This window comes from Trichosurus vulpecula (assembly GCF_011100635.1).
Source record: "Trichosurus vulpecula isolate mTriVul1 chromosome X unlocalized genomic scaffold, mTriVul1.pri SUPER_X_unloc_1, whole genome shotgun sequence".
Taxonomy (NCBI): domain Eukaryota; kingdom Metazoa; phylum Chordata; class Mammalia; order Diprotodontia; family Phalangeridae; genus Trichosurus; species Trichosurus vulpecula.
In genome coordinates, this window is record NW_023494377.1 from 2,265,052 (window position 1) to 2,280,322 (window position 15,271).

General features: G+C 44.7%; 1 protein-coding gene and 1 pseudogene across 1 annotated transcript; one reads left to right on the forward strand and one right to left on the reverse strand.

The window, feature by feature from the left end:
- Nucleotides 1-5,843: 5,843 nt before the first annotated feature.
- LOC118833069 lies at nt 5,844-6,838 on the forward strand (annotated as a pseudogene).
- Nucleotides 6,839-9,085: 2,247 nt separating this feature from the next.
- Nucleotides 9,086-14,602, reverse strand: NXT2 (nuclear transport factor 2 like export factor 2). Its single transcript, XM_036740462.1, has 4 exons — nt 14,588-14,602; nt 13,086-13,172; nt 11,628-11,772; nt 9,086-9,309 (listed from the first exon to the last, which is right to left on the reverse strand). Exons 1-4 carry the CDS (start codon nt 14,600-14,602, stop codon nt 9,131-9,133), a joined length of 426 nt encoding a protein of 141 aa, XP_036596357.1. The 3' UTR covers nt 9,086-9,130.
- Between the last annotated feature and the right edge of the window lie 669 nt (nt 14,603-15,271).

A 15,271-nucleotide genomic window follows, 5' to 3' on the forward strand; every position in this document is an offset into this window, starting at 1 on the left:
AAAAAGCAAAAATGAAACCCTTGTAAGAAATATTCATAGTCAAGAAAAGACAAATTCCCACACTGGCCATGGAAGAATATAAGTCTCGCTCTGCCTGAAGTCCATCAGGTGGACTGTCTCAGGAGGTGGGGAGTATTCTTCATCATCGGTCCTTTGGAATTGTGGTTGATGGTTGTGTCGATTAGAGCTCTTTGGTCTTCCAAAATTGTTTGTCCTTACAATGTTGTTGTTGTATAAATTGTCTCCTGGTTTTGTTCACTTAACTCTTCATAAGTTCACAGAGGTCTTTCCAGGTTTCTCCGAAACCATTCCTTTCATCAATTCGTATAATGAGATGATATTCTGTTACATTCATATAATTCGTTCATCCATTCCGCACATGATGGTCACCCTTCTCTCTTAGATTCCAGTTCTTTACCACCACAAAAAAAGAACAGATATAAATATTTTTGTAGATATGAGTACTTTTCCTCTTTCTTTGATCTGTTTGGGGTTTAGGCCTAGTAGTGGTATCACTGAGTCAAAGGGCATATATCCCCTTATCCTGCTATTTCAATGAGTTATGTAGACAATGTAGGTCTGATGGGAAAGGAGGGAATTGTCTCTATGGCAGTCCAAAAGCAGGGGGGAGGGAGTCCAAACCATAGAGTGACATTATGAATTTTAGGGGGAACTTTGTAGGATCCTGTAGGGATTCACTAGAAGGTTAGTGTTCTGTGGATAACCCCAAATTCATTTCCATTCTGAGGGGAATTCAAGAGAAGAGGAGGGGAGGGCAGGGAAGAGGGGAGGAGGGGAGGAAAGGGCAGGGTAGGGAGGTGTGAGGGAGCAGACAGGACAGGAATATTGTCCTTAAGGCAGTGTGATATATTAGAAAGGACACTAGCTTGACGTCACAGAGTACATTATTAACATCAGTATTTTTCTTTGGGACTCAAATTTCTATACTCCAGAAAAAGCTACCATAAGACATCCATGAGACAGCTTCTCTTTCAAAGACTCCCATGGCCTGTGGTGAGGTCCCTTTTCAACCCTCCTGGGAAGTTTTTGGGAGGAGATCTGCCCCAACCTTGCTGACTTCTGGTTGGGCTCACTGAATATGCCCATTTGAGAGAAAGACAGAGTGTGTCACACATCGTAAGGAGGATGTGTGCATGTCTGTGGCTGAGCTGGTGGCCCACCAGCTTGGGTATTACATGTGGGAAGCCTCATATCACACCAGTTTAAAGCCTTCCTTTTGCAGTTTTAAATCATGTATTCACACTGAGGCTAAGCCAATTTCAGCCACTACCAGAACACTGGTGATTCGGCAAGGGATCAATGATGACAAGGGAGGCTGCATCTCATCCCATGAGCAGGGATGCCCAGTAAGGTTTCCTTGCCCTCTTCTTAATGTTGGCAGCAGATCTCTTGGGTTTAGTGGCTCAGTCTAGGAGCTTAATTGCTCCCAGCCCCCTTGGGAATATCATGGATCCCACAGCCCTCTGTCCAGAGACTCCCAACTGGCTAAAAGGGATAATAAGCTTGGTGTGTTTAACCCAGTTTTGTCTATCAGGCTGCTCTGTGGTTAGAGACAGAAAGGCCTAAGGGAGTAACTGATCTTAAAAGCAGTAGCTCCTCCATAGTAAAGGGGTAAATGATCACAAGATCACAAAGATTCCTTCCTCATCCTCCCTTCTCCCACCCCACCCCGCAAATGTTCAACCTCTTGCTCAAGAGATCCTCCTGGTCATTTTCAGACTGTTTGACCAAAGTTGGCCAGAATACCCTCCTTCCTGAGAATGACTGACCTCAGATCATGGGATCCTCAGCAGTAGGAAATGAGGCTCCAGATGCTTCTCTGCCCAAGAAAAAGCCCAGGTCCTCTGCTCTGAGGGCAGAGAGGGACTTGGGCTCCAGTGAGTTGGTCAGTGAGCCTTGGGAACAGTACCTCCACTGCGCAGGTGCTCGTCCATCATTTTAGAGGAGGACCAATGACTCAAGGGGATGTCTTGACTTGCGGGTGAATTGGATTTAAGTGAGGCAGGGATGCACAAAGTCATCAGCCTCACTCTCTCTTCCAGAGTCACCTAAGTCTGGTGGCAAGACAAAAATCGGGATGACCGGCAATGGCCCCCAGGCCATCGAGTAGGTGATCTTGGCGTCTCTAATATCTGACCAAGCTCAAAACACTCCACAGCACCTGCTCTAGCTGCCTTCGTGGCTACTGGAACCCAAACTTGCATGTAAAGTCAGTACTGAGTGTCCACCTCAGGAAAAGTTGGGGAGAACCTTGGACAGGGGGGCAGCGCTTAGAACAATGTCCCTGTCCTTGGAAAAGCTGCCATTTTAACTCATACATCAGAGAAATAAAACATGCAAATTCTTAGACAAAATGATTGGGCCAAAATTTTTTCAGAGGCTTCTCATTTAATCTAAATTAAGAGTTCACTCTGGATTTTTGGTTGTGTGAATTAATGGATGCTGCTAGCAAGGGAAAGGTTTGTTGCTTGTCTTATTTATGACTTTGTGCTTATGTCTGTTCAGTTTGAAAGGGGCACAGTCCATAAACTAAACTGAGGGTCATTTACAAGTCATTTCTCCAGTGATGCCAAAGAGAGAGGGAGGAAAAAAGTGCTGTAGTTTGAAGCCTTATCTGGTGCTTAAGGACTGCCATGAAGCGAGTCTGGGCCCTGACTCAAGGGAAAGATGTATGTGGGACTGAGGAAACCATCCTGATGTGTGGGAGTTCAGAGCCCTAGAGGAGATATTGGTTCACACTAACTGTTCTTGGAATAAGGACAGATTGTTGTTGTTCAGTCATTTCAGTCATGTCCAACTCTTCATGACCCCATTTGGGGGTTTCTTGGCAAAGATACTGGAGTGGCTTGTCATTTCCTTCTCCAGCTCATTTTACAGATGAGGAAACTGAGGCAAATAGAATTAAGTGACTTGCCCAAGGTCATATAGCTAGTAAGTGTCTGAGGCCAGATTTGAACTCAGGTCTTCCTAATTCTAGGCTTAGCATTCCATCCACTGTGCCACCTAGTTGGATAGAACAGTGAATATTAACTAGAAGTATAAGGGAAAGAACAGTGGAGTTATTATTGGAAGAATTTAGGCAGAACTAAAACCTTATCTATATTTGCCTTATCCTTAAGTGGAAGTAAATGTCACATAGTCACATAGACAGTGGTATCATTAGAGTATTTGAACCCAAGCCTTCCTTACTTTGATTCCAGTACACACTAGACACTATACCCACTTTTGCTGTTGTTCAGTCATTTCAGTGGTGTCCAACTTCCCGTGACCCCACTTAGGGTTTTCTTGGCCCAGATACTGGAGTGGTGTGCCATTTCCTTCTCCAGCTTATTTTACAGATGAGGAAACTGAGGCAAACAGAGTTAAGTGACTTGCCCAGGGTCATACTGCTAGTAAGTCTCTGAGGTCATATCTGAACTCAGCTCCTGACTGTAGACCCAGAACTCAATCCACCACAGCGTCACCTAGCTGTCTACTATACCCACTGCCTCTCATTAAACTATGCATGGAGGCAGCCCATATCTAAGAGCCCCTTAAACTCTGGGGTCTCATGGCTTGGTCTGATCTGAGAATCGACATTAGAAAGACCGTTATTTCTCGGGCTTGTTTTGCCCACACACAGATCTTACTCCAGGAAATCTCTCAGTATAGTTTACATACAGCTCACGACCAGGTTTCCATAAAAGGGAGAAAGGGGTATTCATTTCCCATACAAGAGGAAAAGGGATCAAGCATTTATTGAGTACCTACTATGTGCCAGGTACTGTAATAAGTGCTTTATAAATACTATCTTATTTGATATAAGCTTTCAAGGTAACAGATGAATAACTAGTATAGAACAGCCTTTATTTCATCCCTCAAAAATACAGAAGATGAAAAAGATCAAATGAACAAAAGACATAAAGTGACTCTGAAGAGCCTACAAATAATCAACAGAATGGAACGGCTATGTGGCACGGTGGATAGAGAGCCAGGCCTGGAGTCAGGAAAACTCTTTCTGAGTTCAAACCTGGCCCCAGATGCATACTAGCTGTGTGACCCTTCACCCTGGTGTCACTTCACCCTGTTTGCCTCAGTTTCCTCATCTGTAAAATGAGCTGGAAAAGGAAATGGCAAACTAGTCCAGTATCTTTGCCAAGAAAACTCTATATGGGGTCATGGAGAGTCAGACATGACTAAAAGTGACTCAACAACAACAGAATTATTTTCCTTTTTTGGTGGGTCTACTTTTTCACAAAGCCCTAGATTCTTTTCCTCTCCTCCCCTCTCCTCCCCTCCCCTCCTCTCCCCTTCCTTCCCCTCTCCTCCCCTCCCTTCCCCTCCCCTCCCCTCTCCTCTCCTCTTCCCTCCCCTCCCCTCCCTTCCCCTTTGCTCTCCTCTCCCCTCCTCTCTTCTCTTTTCTCATCAAGCTCCTTCACAAAATGTGGTCCCAGAAGTGAGCATGATACTCCAAATTAGACCCAAACAAGGGAAAGCACAGCATACCTATTAATTAACTCTCATTGCTTGCACTGTGCCTCTCAATGTGGCCTAAGATTGGATTAACTTTCTTGGCTGGACCGAGCACTGAAACATCTAGCTCTTTTCCAAACTGCTGTCCAGACCCAGCTCCCTGATCCTGTACTTGTGAGGTTAATTTTTTGAACCCAAGTGTTTAACCCAATGAAATTCCATCTTACTAGATTTGGTTTGATGATCCAGCCTACCAAGATCTTTTTTGAATCCTATTTCAGCCACTGTTGGTATCTTTCTCAACTTTGTGTCACCTGCAATTTCAATAAGCTTTCTGTCTCTATACAATTATCCATGTCATTGATAAAGAGCATAGGGCCAAGGACACAGGCTTGGGGCACTCCACTAGTGGTCTAAGTTGACACTGAACCCTACTCTTTGGGTCTGTCCATTTAACCAACTCCAAATCCACATAATTATACTATCGTCTTGCCTACATCTCTTTATCTTGTCCCTAAGGATAGGATGAAAAACTGTCAAATGCTTTGCTAAAATTCAGAACCTGTAATTAAGGCCCAGAAGGTGATTGCTGAATTAACCCCTAAGTCACGAAAGGTTTGAATCGGTCATTACTCTGCTTTAAGAAACCCTTTTTGGAGTTCTAGAAACACTTGTCTGTAATACATTCTCCACTTCATCCTGTAAGAAAATTTGGTAGGGCCTGGTGCAACCACAAAGGCAAAGCCCCAATTTGGGGGACTCCCCTGCCAAAGAAACACGTCTACATCTGTAAAACTTTTGCTTGTCAATATTACTAGCATATTCCTGAAAGGGCCCCATCCTACATGAGAAGTTTTGCCAAGGCCACATAGACCTGTTTGCCAGGGGACCATGCCATAAGCAAGGCTATGGCCAATTAAAAGACTGATACACGTCAACACAAAGATCCCAAAGTAGAATGAAGATAGTACCTTGTCTTCTCATCAGTTCAGTCAGTCACTTTTCAGTCATGTCCAATTCTTTATGACCCCATTTGGGGTTTTCCTGGCAAAGATACTGGATTGGTTTGCCATTTCCCTCTCCGGCTCATTTTACAGATGAGGAAACTGAGGCAAACTGGGAGAAGTGACTTGCCCAGGGTCACATGACTAGTAGGTGTCTGAGGCCAGATTTGAACTCAGGAAGTCTTCCTGACTCCAGGCCCAGCACTCTCTGCACTGCACCCCCTAGTTTAGACTCTAAAGTCTAAGGTGGAGCCTGCCAATCAAGATTCAGAAATTGCATCTTAGGCGCGAGTCTGGGAGCAGCCGTCTCACATCTAACTCAGAACTTTCGCAGCCTGACCAGCAACCTTGATATCTCCCCAGATATCCCCCAAAATGGCATCTACTGTCAAAGATCAGCTGATTTTGAATGTCCTAAAGGAAGAACAGGTTCCCCAGAACAAGATCACTGTTGTTGGGGTTGGTGCAGTTGGCATGGCATGTGCCATCAGTATTTTAACAAAGGATTTGGCTGATGAACTTGCCCTAGTTGATGTAATAGAAGATAAACTAAAGGGAGGGATGATGGATCTCCAACATGGCAGCCTTTTCCTCAAAACGCCAAAGATTGTTTCTGGCAAAGACTACAGTGTGACTGCAAGCTCAAAACTGGTCATTGTTACGGCTGGGGCATGTCAACAGGAGGGAGAAAGTCGTCTTAATTTGGTCCAGCATAATGTGAATATCTTTAAATTCATCATTCCCAATATTGTTAAATACAGCCCTAATTGCAAGCTACTTATTGTTTCCAATCCAGTGGATATTTTGACATATGTGGCCAGGAAGCTAAGTGGCTTTCCTGAAAATCGTGTTATTGGAAATGGTTGCAATCTGGATTCTGCCCGTTTCTGTTACCTAATGGGGGAGAGACTTGGTGTCCATTCTTCAAGTTGTCATGGATGGGTCCTTGGGGAACATGGACACTCCAGTGTTCCTGTGTGGAGTGGTGTGAATGTTGCTGGTGTGTCTCTGAAGAATTTTCATCCTTCTTTGGGAACTGATGCTGATTCAGAGAATTGGAAAGAAGTTCATGAACAGGTGGTTGAAAGTGCTTATGAGGCTATACTTCCTGGGCCATTGGCTTGTCTGTGGCAGATCTGGCAGAAAGCATTGTGAAAAATCTTAGGAGAATGCATCCTATTTCCACCATGATTAAGGGCCTATATGGCATTGATGAGGATGTCTTCCTTAGTGTCCCATGTTTCTTGGGGCAGAATGGCATTTCAGATGTGGTGAAGGTAAACCTGAATCCAGAGGAGGAGAGCCATTTAAAGAAGAACACAGACACTCTTTGGGGAATCCAGAAGGAGATGCAATTTTAAAACCTTTTAATGTGCCGCCATCAAGAGAGAACATGACAGTCGTTGAAGGGTTATGTATGGCATGCTTTGCAAATAGGTCAAATCTTTCCTCTGATTAGTGATCGAACACCAGAAATGTAAAACCCGTGAACACACTCTAATCTTTTCCTAAAATTAGAAATGGGGAATAGTATAGTGTGACCACTATTTGTTAAAGCCTGTTGTTGTTTGCATCTGATGCTGGATGTGACTTGCATAGTCTCAGTAGTTGGTGTCAAGCAGAGGCAGCGCCCCACAGGTATATAAACTACCTGCCTTGTATGTAGGTGCTATAGATTCCCATAGGTCCAGAAGACAACACTCCTGAATACAAAACACCACACAGTAGCAATTCTTTATTGATGCATTGATTACTTTTGTGCTCCCCTTCATTAGGGCTCTACAGCATGGCATCAATTCCTCAAGTGTCATACTAACCCTAAATACTGAATAAACAACAAATAACTGATTAAAAAAAGAAATTGCATCTTAGAAGGGGGTTGTTCAGTTGTGTCTGACTGTTCGTGACCCCATGGATCATAGCACGCCAATGTTGTCCATGGGGTTTTCTTGGTAAAGATACTGGAATGGTTTGCCATTTCCTTCTCCAGTGGATTAAGGCAAACAGAGGTTTAGTGACTTGCCCAGGGTCACACAGCTAGTAAGTGTCTGAGGCTGGATTTGAACTCAAGTCCCCCTGACTCCAGGCCCAGTGCTCTAACCACTGAGCCACTTAGCTGCTTCCAGAAGAGTATGTAACAGACGAACAATTAAAATTCGGCCACACCCCTGGTCACAAATGTGGTATTGAACACTGATGTGTAGCTCCGTAGGTGCAGAAGACAGGATCCCTAAGGAACTTAACCGGAACATTTTTGGCGACTGAAGGCAGTCACCTTTGCTAGGACTGGCTAGCTGTCGGCATCATTGAATGAAAGTGGAACCAAGGACATATATGTCTGCATTATTTCCATGCTGAAACACAGTGCTTTCGTACTAAGCAAGTGGCAAAAGTGTAGGGGCAGGATTGATCACCCCACTACCCTTGGCAGGGCTTGTCCTAGTACCTTCCCACGACCTGGGTACTATGAGCTGAACTCTCCTCCAAAACAGACTCTGCTCTCTTCCCTTTTGGCCAGTGAAAATGTAAAGTAGTCGAATCTTTTGGGAATGCCATCTGGCAGTATACAGTGGAAGTGACAAAAACAAGTCATAACCTCTGACTCAATAATTCAGTTTTGGAAAATAGACCCTAAGAGTGTCATCAAAAAGGAAAAAAAGAGCGCTACATTCAGAGATGCTTAAAATGGCATCATTTGTAATTTCGAAAAACTGGAAGCAACACGTCCAACCATAGGAGAATACTTAAGATAAATTATGGTATGTGCATATAACAGCATACCACAATACAATTAAATCAACTAATAATTAAGATGAACAAACATGAGGACTATAAAGAAATGGGGGGAAAAACCCTTTGTGAAACAGTACGAAGGGAAAACAGAACCACCAGAAGAAAGAATCTATATTAATTACAACCATGCAAAAGGAAAAGTGATGAGGAAGGGCAAAGAAGCTGGTGAATGCTTGTAATAACTACTAAACTGCAACATTTATGCACCAAATGTTTATTCAAATATATCTAGTTTCAAAAACAGTTTGGTTCTACTGGTTTTTAATATTAATTTTATAATTCATTAAAAACCACAATCTGAACATGATTTCATAAGTACATTTCCAGAACATCTGAGTAGTTATGAAAACCCAGCTAGTAAAAGTCAGCAGTAATCTGATTGTTGGATTGTCCTGACTTACATGACTTCTAAGTTGAGGCCACTTTCACGTTTATTGAAAGGAGGCAAGTGTTTGTGTATTATTAACCCTGTACATCCCATGGTGAGATGTTAAGCTAATGAGAGGGCCCATGGGACTCCAAGAATTCCATTTCTGTGATGGATCAGGTTTATACTGTTTGTTATCATGGGGTAGTTACCCTTTTAACAAAGCAGTAAGCCCTCAGCATTTCAGTAACAGAGTATTTAAAAGGCGTGTTACAGCCAAACACAATTCCACTGCTTTTAAGAGTGGCCACGAAAGTGGCTACTAGGAAGTTAAACCATTATTAAAGACATATCAGCTCTGGTGCACCCTGGGTTTACAGCACTTCTGAAATGAACTGGACAACAGGAAAACACGAATGAATTATAAACAGTTTAAAGAATGAATACTGGAGCATTTGGGCCAGAGACAAGCGAGTCCCATTTCTGGCCAGGCCTAACTAGACCAATCCTGAAAACGGAAGCAGTCACTTGCGATCTTCCACACGGTGCTGTTTGGTGTGACTTGGGCAGTCAAGAGGAAATTCTGGTTGAAATAGCGCTGTTTGTTCCCATCAAATTTCACTATTCCACAGGTCACCACGAGGACAGTTGTTTGGCTCTGAGTGGCTTGCTCTACACGCAGAAGAAGAGGGAGAGGATGGCAATGCCCATAAAAGCAGATTTTTCAGTTAGATACAACAGGACCCAAATAGTTTCTCTTCTTTCCAATCCCAACTTCTAAGGTACAGGTTGGCTCTCATGTCATTTGCCAGCCCAAATGCCACCTGCTGCCTCCTTATTCCCTCTAGGGCAAAGCACGGGCTCCTCAGGCTGGCATATAAAGTCCTTCACCATCTGGCTCCAAACTCCCCTTGGAGATGTTTCTATAGGAGTGCTCTCAAAACTCTCTCCTATATGCTGTTCTCTAAACCCACATCCTATTTCCCCATCTCTGTGTCTTCCAAGGTAGTATCTTTGCCGCCTTCCCTCTCCAAAAAGTAATAATATTAATTCTGGAATATCCTCCCTTCCTTACCACTTCTGCCTCAATATTTCTTTTCATTGAGGTTTTAGATCAGGTACCACACAAGGCCTTCCCTGATTTCCCTCAATGGTGGTACTCTTTCCCTACTCCAATTATCTCAGGTCTCTTCCCCCAGCAGAATTTAAGCTCCTTAGGGACAAAAATGAACTCTTCTCCCCCTCCCCTTCCCTCCCCTCCCCTCTTCTTCCTGCCCTCCTTCCACAGGGCCAAGCACCATTCCCCACACACAGTAGAAATGTTTCTTAAATTGACCTTGCCATCTACTCTAACTAGAAAAACTCCAGCATCACCATAGATGATATATAGATATCCTGTCTGTATTATCCGACCCACAAAGTCAGAAAGCTAAATGCGACAAGTGCATTTCAAAGACATATCAAAGTCCGGTTCCTTCTAGATGGATGATTGAACATGTAAAGTCGAAAATTCTACAGGGTAGAAAGGCTGCATTTCACGTGGTGTTTTTAACACACCTCATTCACTTTGCTCCCTCACAAGCTGTTTTTGCTGGGGAACTCAAGTCACCCAGAAATAGTAGCAGAAAAAGAAAAGAAAGACTTATGGCCCAACTAGAAGGGAAAGAGATCATGAAATATTGATTGTTGCAGTTTGAGTCGAGGCCTAAATTACTTTTTTGAAGCATTAAAGGACTCTAAAAAATCTGAATATATTATTCAGCAATTCTGGGTAACTCTCGTCTAGACTTTTCAGGGCACAGCAGGCAAGTATTTGCTTGAGAATTTGTCTACTTCCTTTCCCTGCACCTGAAGTTCCATTTAACCCTGACATTTCACTACATGAGTCAGTTAAGCCCATGAATCACCACAAATAGGAAACTATTCCAGGATATAGAGAGAAAAGACTTGCAAATGGAAGAGCATAGAGGCCAAATACCTGACTATTGAATGACTCTAAAGTTTTATTTCCTCCTAAAATATCTCTCTTTTCATGAGCTTTTGTGATTTGCTTCAGCTCAGAAAGCTAGTTAAGGGGCAGAGGTCAAGACTCAAAGAGATCCTAGATCTCCAGGCCTCTAGACCAGCAATCAGTAAACACTGATTAAGCACCTACTATGTGCTAGGTACTGGGCTAAGTGCTGGGGATTTGAAAAGAGGCAAAAGTCAGTCTCTGCCCCAGAGGAATTTACAGTCTAAAGGGGGACACAGCATATAAAGAAATATATACAAAGCAAACTATAGAGAGGACAAATAAGAAATAATTATGAGAGGGAGGGCACTGGAATTAAGAGGAATTAGGAAAGGCTTCCTGTAGGAGGTGGGATTTTAGTTGGGACTCAAAGGAAGCTGGGAAGTGGCGCCAGTAGTCAGAGTGAAGGAAGGAAAGTGTTCTAGGTATGAGGGACACCCAGAAAAAGTGCCCAGAGTTGAGAGATGGAGTGTCTTGTTGGTGGAACAGCCAGGAGGCCAGTGTCACTGGATTGAACAATATGTGCTGGGAAGGGGTGGCGGAAGGTGTGAGAAGACTGGGAAGGTAGGATGGGGGCTAGGTGATAAAAGGCTTCGAATGTCAAATGCAGCAGTCTGTATTTGCTCCTGAAGGCAACAGAGAGCCAATGAAGTTTATTGAGTATGGGGATGACATGATCAGATGAGCATTTCAGGGAATAACTTTGGTGGCTGAATGGAGGATGGGTTGGAGTGGGGAGAGACTTGAGGAGGCAGACCTCCCCTTCCCCCAGGCTATTCGAATAGTCCAGGTGTGAGGCCTCTATTTTCTCTTTTGCCAAATGATGGGACTGGACGGGAAGGTCTTTTCCTGGTTTTAAGATTCTGTGATTGACTAGTAGTAAATACAAAATTCCTCAACAACCTGCTTTGACTAATGAAAGTCTAATGCTTAGCACAAGAAGAAAATGTTTATAGCACAAGAAAACCCCTGGTCTTACCATGCACAGGTTGACAGTCTACGACGTTGACCTGAAACTCGCTGGCAGGTAGCGTCTCAAAAAATTTGCCCAGAGCATCTCGTCCATTCACAACATTTCCATTCCAAACCAAAGTAGCTGTATCAAGGTACAGTCTAGTCATCATCTAAGGAAAAGGTATAGATAGAGATTTCTGTTCTGGGTCCTTCTTTCTGACACCACGTTGGTCCACTCATCTTCCACCTTTACTTAATATTCACTTTCCCACCCCATGTCATCAATTCTACTGGAATAAATACTCAGTTCTCCCTTTTGGGAAAGTGACTAATGAACGAAAGGCACAGGCTTTTAATGCAAATATTTTAAATTTCATTTAAATTTTAAACATTTTAATAAAAAACCTGGTATGGGAAAAATTAGGGATTATAACTATATGAGGTCAAACCAACTGGGCTGTGAATCAAATACCTATCTAATGCAACCAGAAATGGCCTGTAATATTGGGGGTGGGGGGTGGGAATAGCTTACATTTGCATAGGCTTCAAGGCCTGTAAAGTGCTTTATGGCAGAAGTGCCAGACTCAAATAGAAATGGATCCCTGCTGCTGCATATTAACTTAGAAAACCACAAATTAACATCATCTCGGTTGTATTGTATTTTTATTTCTTTTGTTCAACATTTCCCAATTACATATGAATCTGGCTCAGGTCATACTTGGGAATGTTGTGGCTCCTTGAGAGTTTGACACCTCTCTTTTACAAGTATTTTCTATTTTATCCTCCCAACTACCCTGGGATAGAGATGCTGTTATGAAGCCCATTTTACAGATGAGGAACTTTATGGAAGCAGAAGTTAAGTGACTTGTCCAGGGTCACACAGCTAGTAAGTGTGTAAGGCTGGATTTGAACTATGGTCTTCCTGAGTCCAGGTCCAGGTTTTCACCTAATATACCACCTGCAATAGTTACTTTAAAAAAAAGGTTCAGGGGCAGCTAGGTGGTGCACAGTGAGTAGAGCACCAGCCCTGCAGTCAGCAGGACCTGAGTTCAAATCTGACCTCAGTCATTTGACATACTAGCTGCGGGACCTTGGGCAAGTCACTTAACCCCAATTGCCCTGCCTTCCCCCCTCCGAAAAAAAGGTTCAAATCAGGTAGCATTAGATCAAATGTCACATCTAGTACCTGGTGGACTCTCACTAGCATTATCCTGTTTTGGAGTCACAGGCTTAAATCCTGCCTATTATTTTTTACTCCTTGTGACACTAGGCAAGACTTGACTTTTCTGAGCCTCAGTTCAAATGAGGGGATTGGACAAGATGACTTCAAATGTTCATTCCAGCTCTAAATCCATGGCTAAGAAATATAAAACAGCTGGTAGTAAAGTGGACAGAAATATCCACTCACTTATGCAAAGCAGCTGAGGAAGCTGTAAGTAAAGCCAAACGGGTCTCAGTTTTTTTAAGTGCCTATAATACTCACCCTTCTTCTTTTATCTATGGTCTCATAGTAAACATTAACAAACTCTTCAGCAGCTCTACAAGCCTGATCTGCATTGGTTTTAAAATCCTAAAAGAAAAAAAATCACCATATACACTTATTAAAGTTGGGACAAGTTCATCTCATCTCCACGAAGGGAAAGGAATAAGCATCCCCTTAATATCTCATTTGATCCCCACAACAACTGAGAGGTAGTTGCTATTATTATCCTCAGTTTACAACTGAGGAAACTGAGACAGACACGCTTAATGATTTGCCCAGAGTTACACAACTAGTAAGTATATGGGGGCGGGGTGGGGGGTGGGTAAGGGCTCCATTTGAACTGGTGTTCCTGGTTCTAGGTCTATCCACTTCAGGCCATCTAGCTGTCTTTAGGCAGGATAACTTGAGTGTAAATTACTTAGATGGTTTCTGAGGCCTCTCCCATCTCTAGGTCCAGGATTTTCTGTGTGACCTTGAGCAAATTATTTAGTGGGCTTCATGTTTCTTCTCTGTAAAATGAAAAATGAGGGGGTAGGGCTGGATGGACAGCTCCAAGGCTATGATGCAGTGTTCGACCTTGGACAAATATCTTCCCATCTCTGGGCTTCTTGTTTCTCCTCTGTATGTGACCTTGAACAAAGAAATTCCTGAGCCTTCTGTTCTTCCAGTGGAAAATGAAAAAATGAAGGGGGGGAGGTGTTGGGCTTGATGGCCTCGGAGGGACAGTCCGGCTCTAGGTCTATGATGCAATGTGTGACCTTGGGCAAAATCCCTTCCCTTCCCAGGGCCTCAGTTTCCCCTTCTGTAAAAAGAAGGGGTTGGACTCGACAGCCTTTGGGGCTCCTCCCAGCTCTAGCCCTAGGGTGCTATGTATGATTTCACACTAGTCACTTTCTCTCCCTGGGCTTCAGTTTCCTCTTCTGTAAGAGGGGAGGTCAGGGGCTGAGGGCCCTTCCATCTCTAGGTGTAGGATACTAAGTGTGCCGATGGGTCAGTCCTTTCCTCGCCCCAAGCCTCGGTTTCCCCAACCTGAATATCCTCGAAGGCTCTCCTAAGCCTCGGGAGTCCAGATTTTGTTATTTGGCGATCGGAGCCGCATGTGTCTCTCTCACCCTGGGCCGTTTTCGGCACGAAGTTCAAGAACCCAAGGCAGTTGCCCCCTCTGGAATCAAGACATAACCTCCCGCCCCTGCCCCTCCAAGGGTGTTGGAGAGCTGCCCCCTGCCCACCCGCCCGCCGGGGCTCTTCTCCCCCTTTCTCGATCTCTCGGGTTCTCTCTGTCTCTGGCTACCCAGGCTCTCTCCCTGATGCGCGGGCCAAAGCTCTGCCTGTCCGGCTTCTTGGGGCCAAGAAGCGGTGGCATTTAAGGGCCGACAGGTGTAGCCCCACCCGCCCCCACCCCGACCCCATCCCCATTCCCATCCCCATCTCCATCCCCATGCGGACCACATCCCCTTCCCAGCACCCCAATTCCGCCCAGGGAAGCTGCGCTAGGGGCTCACCGCCGCTGTAGCCATCGCCGCTTCCAAGCGAGAATGGGGAGCTTCTGCCGATCGGCCCTGGGGGCGAGGTCCACAGGAGGAGGCTTTGGGGGAGGCTCAACTCTGGACGGGATGAAGGGCTCAAGTTTTCTGGCACCTCCGCGGGACTCAAAGCTCAGACTCTCCGGCCCGCCCCGCCTCCCTCACCTATTAAGGAGCGATCACCTGCCATAATAATTTCTGCCCAACGCTGATTGGCTGGCTGAGCCGCCATAAAGTGTTCGATGGGCGTGAAATGCAGCCAGAGTCCAATAAGCCGCTTGGGATGCGGCTCCTGGGCGGTGCCAATCTGAGGAGGCGTGACAGAAGGGAAAAGTCAATAGATGGGGCGGAACGGTAGCCTGGCAACGGCGTGGGGGGCGGACTGAGAATATCTGTATCTATTAACCGGGAGGAATTTGCCATTAAATTAAGAATATCGCTAAAATGCATCGATTCCCTGTTTCCTGAGAATCAAGGGAGGGTGAGTCCCAGCCTGACACTCTGGAACCCCTATTTTACAGAAAAAAAGTGATGCGACTGACCGAGAGCTGTCTCTTTTTCCCTCCCCTCTCCTCCCCCGCCCCGCTGCATTCCACAACACCCTCCCGCCCTCCCTCACCGTCTCCTCCTTCATCCCATGGACTGACTGTTCTCCTTGCCAAG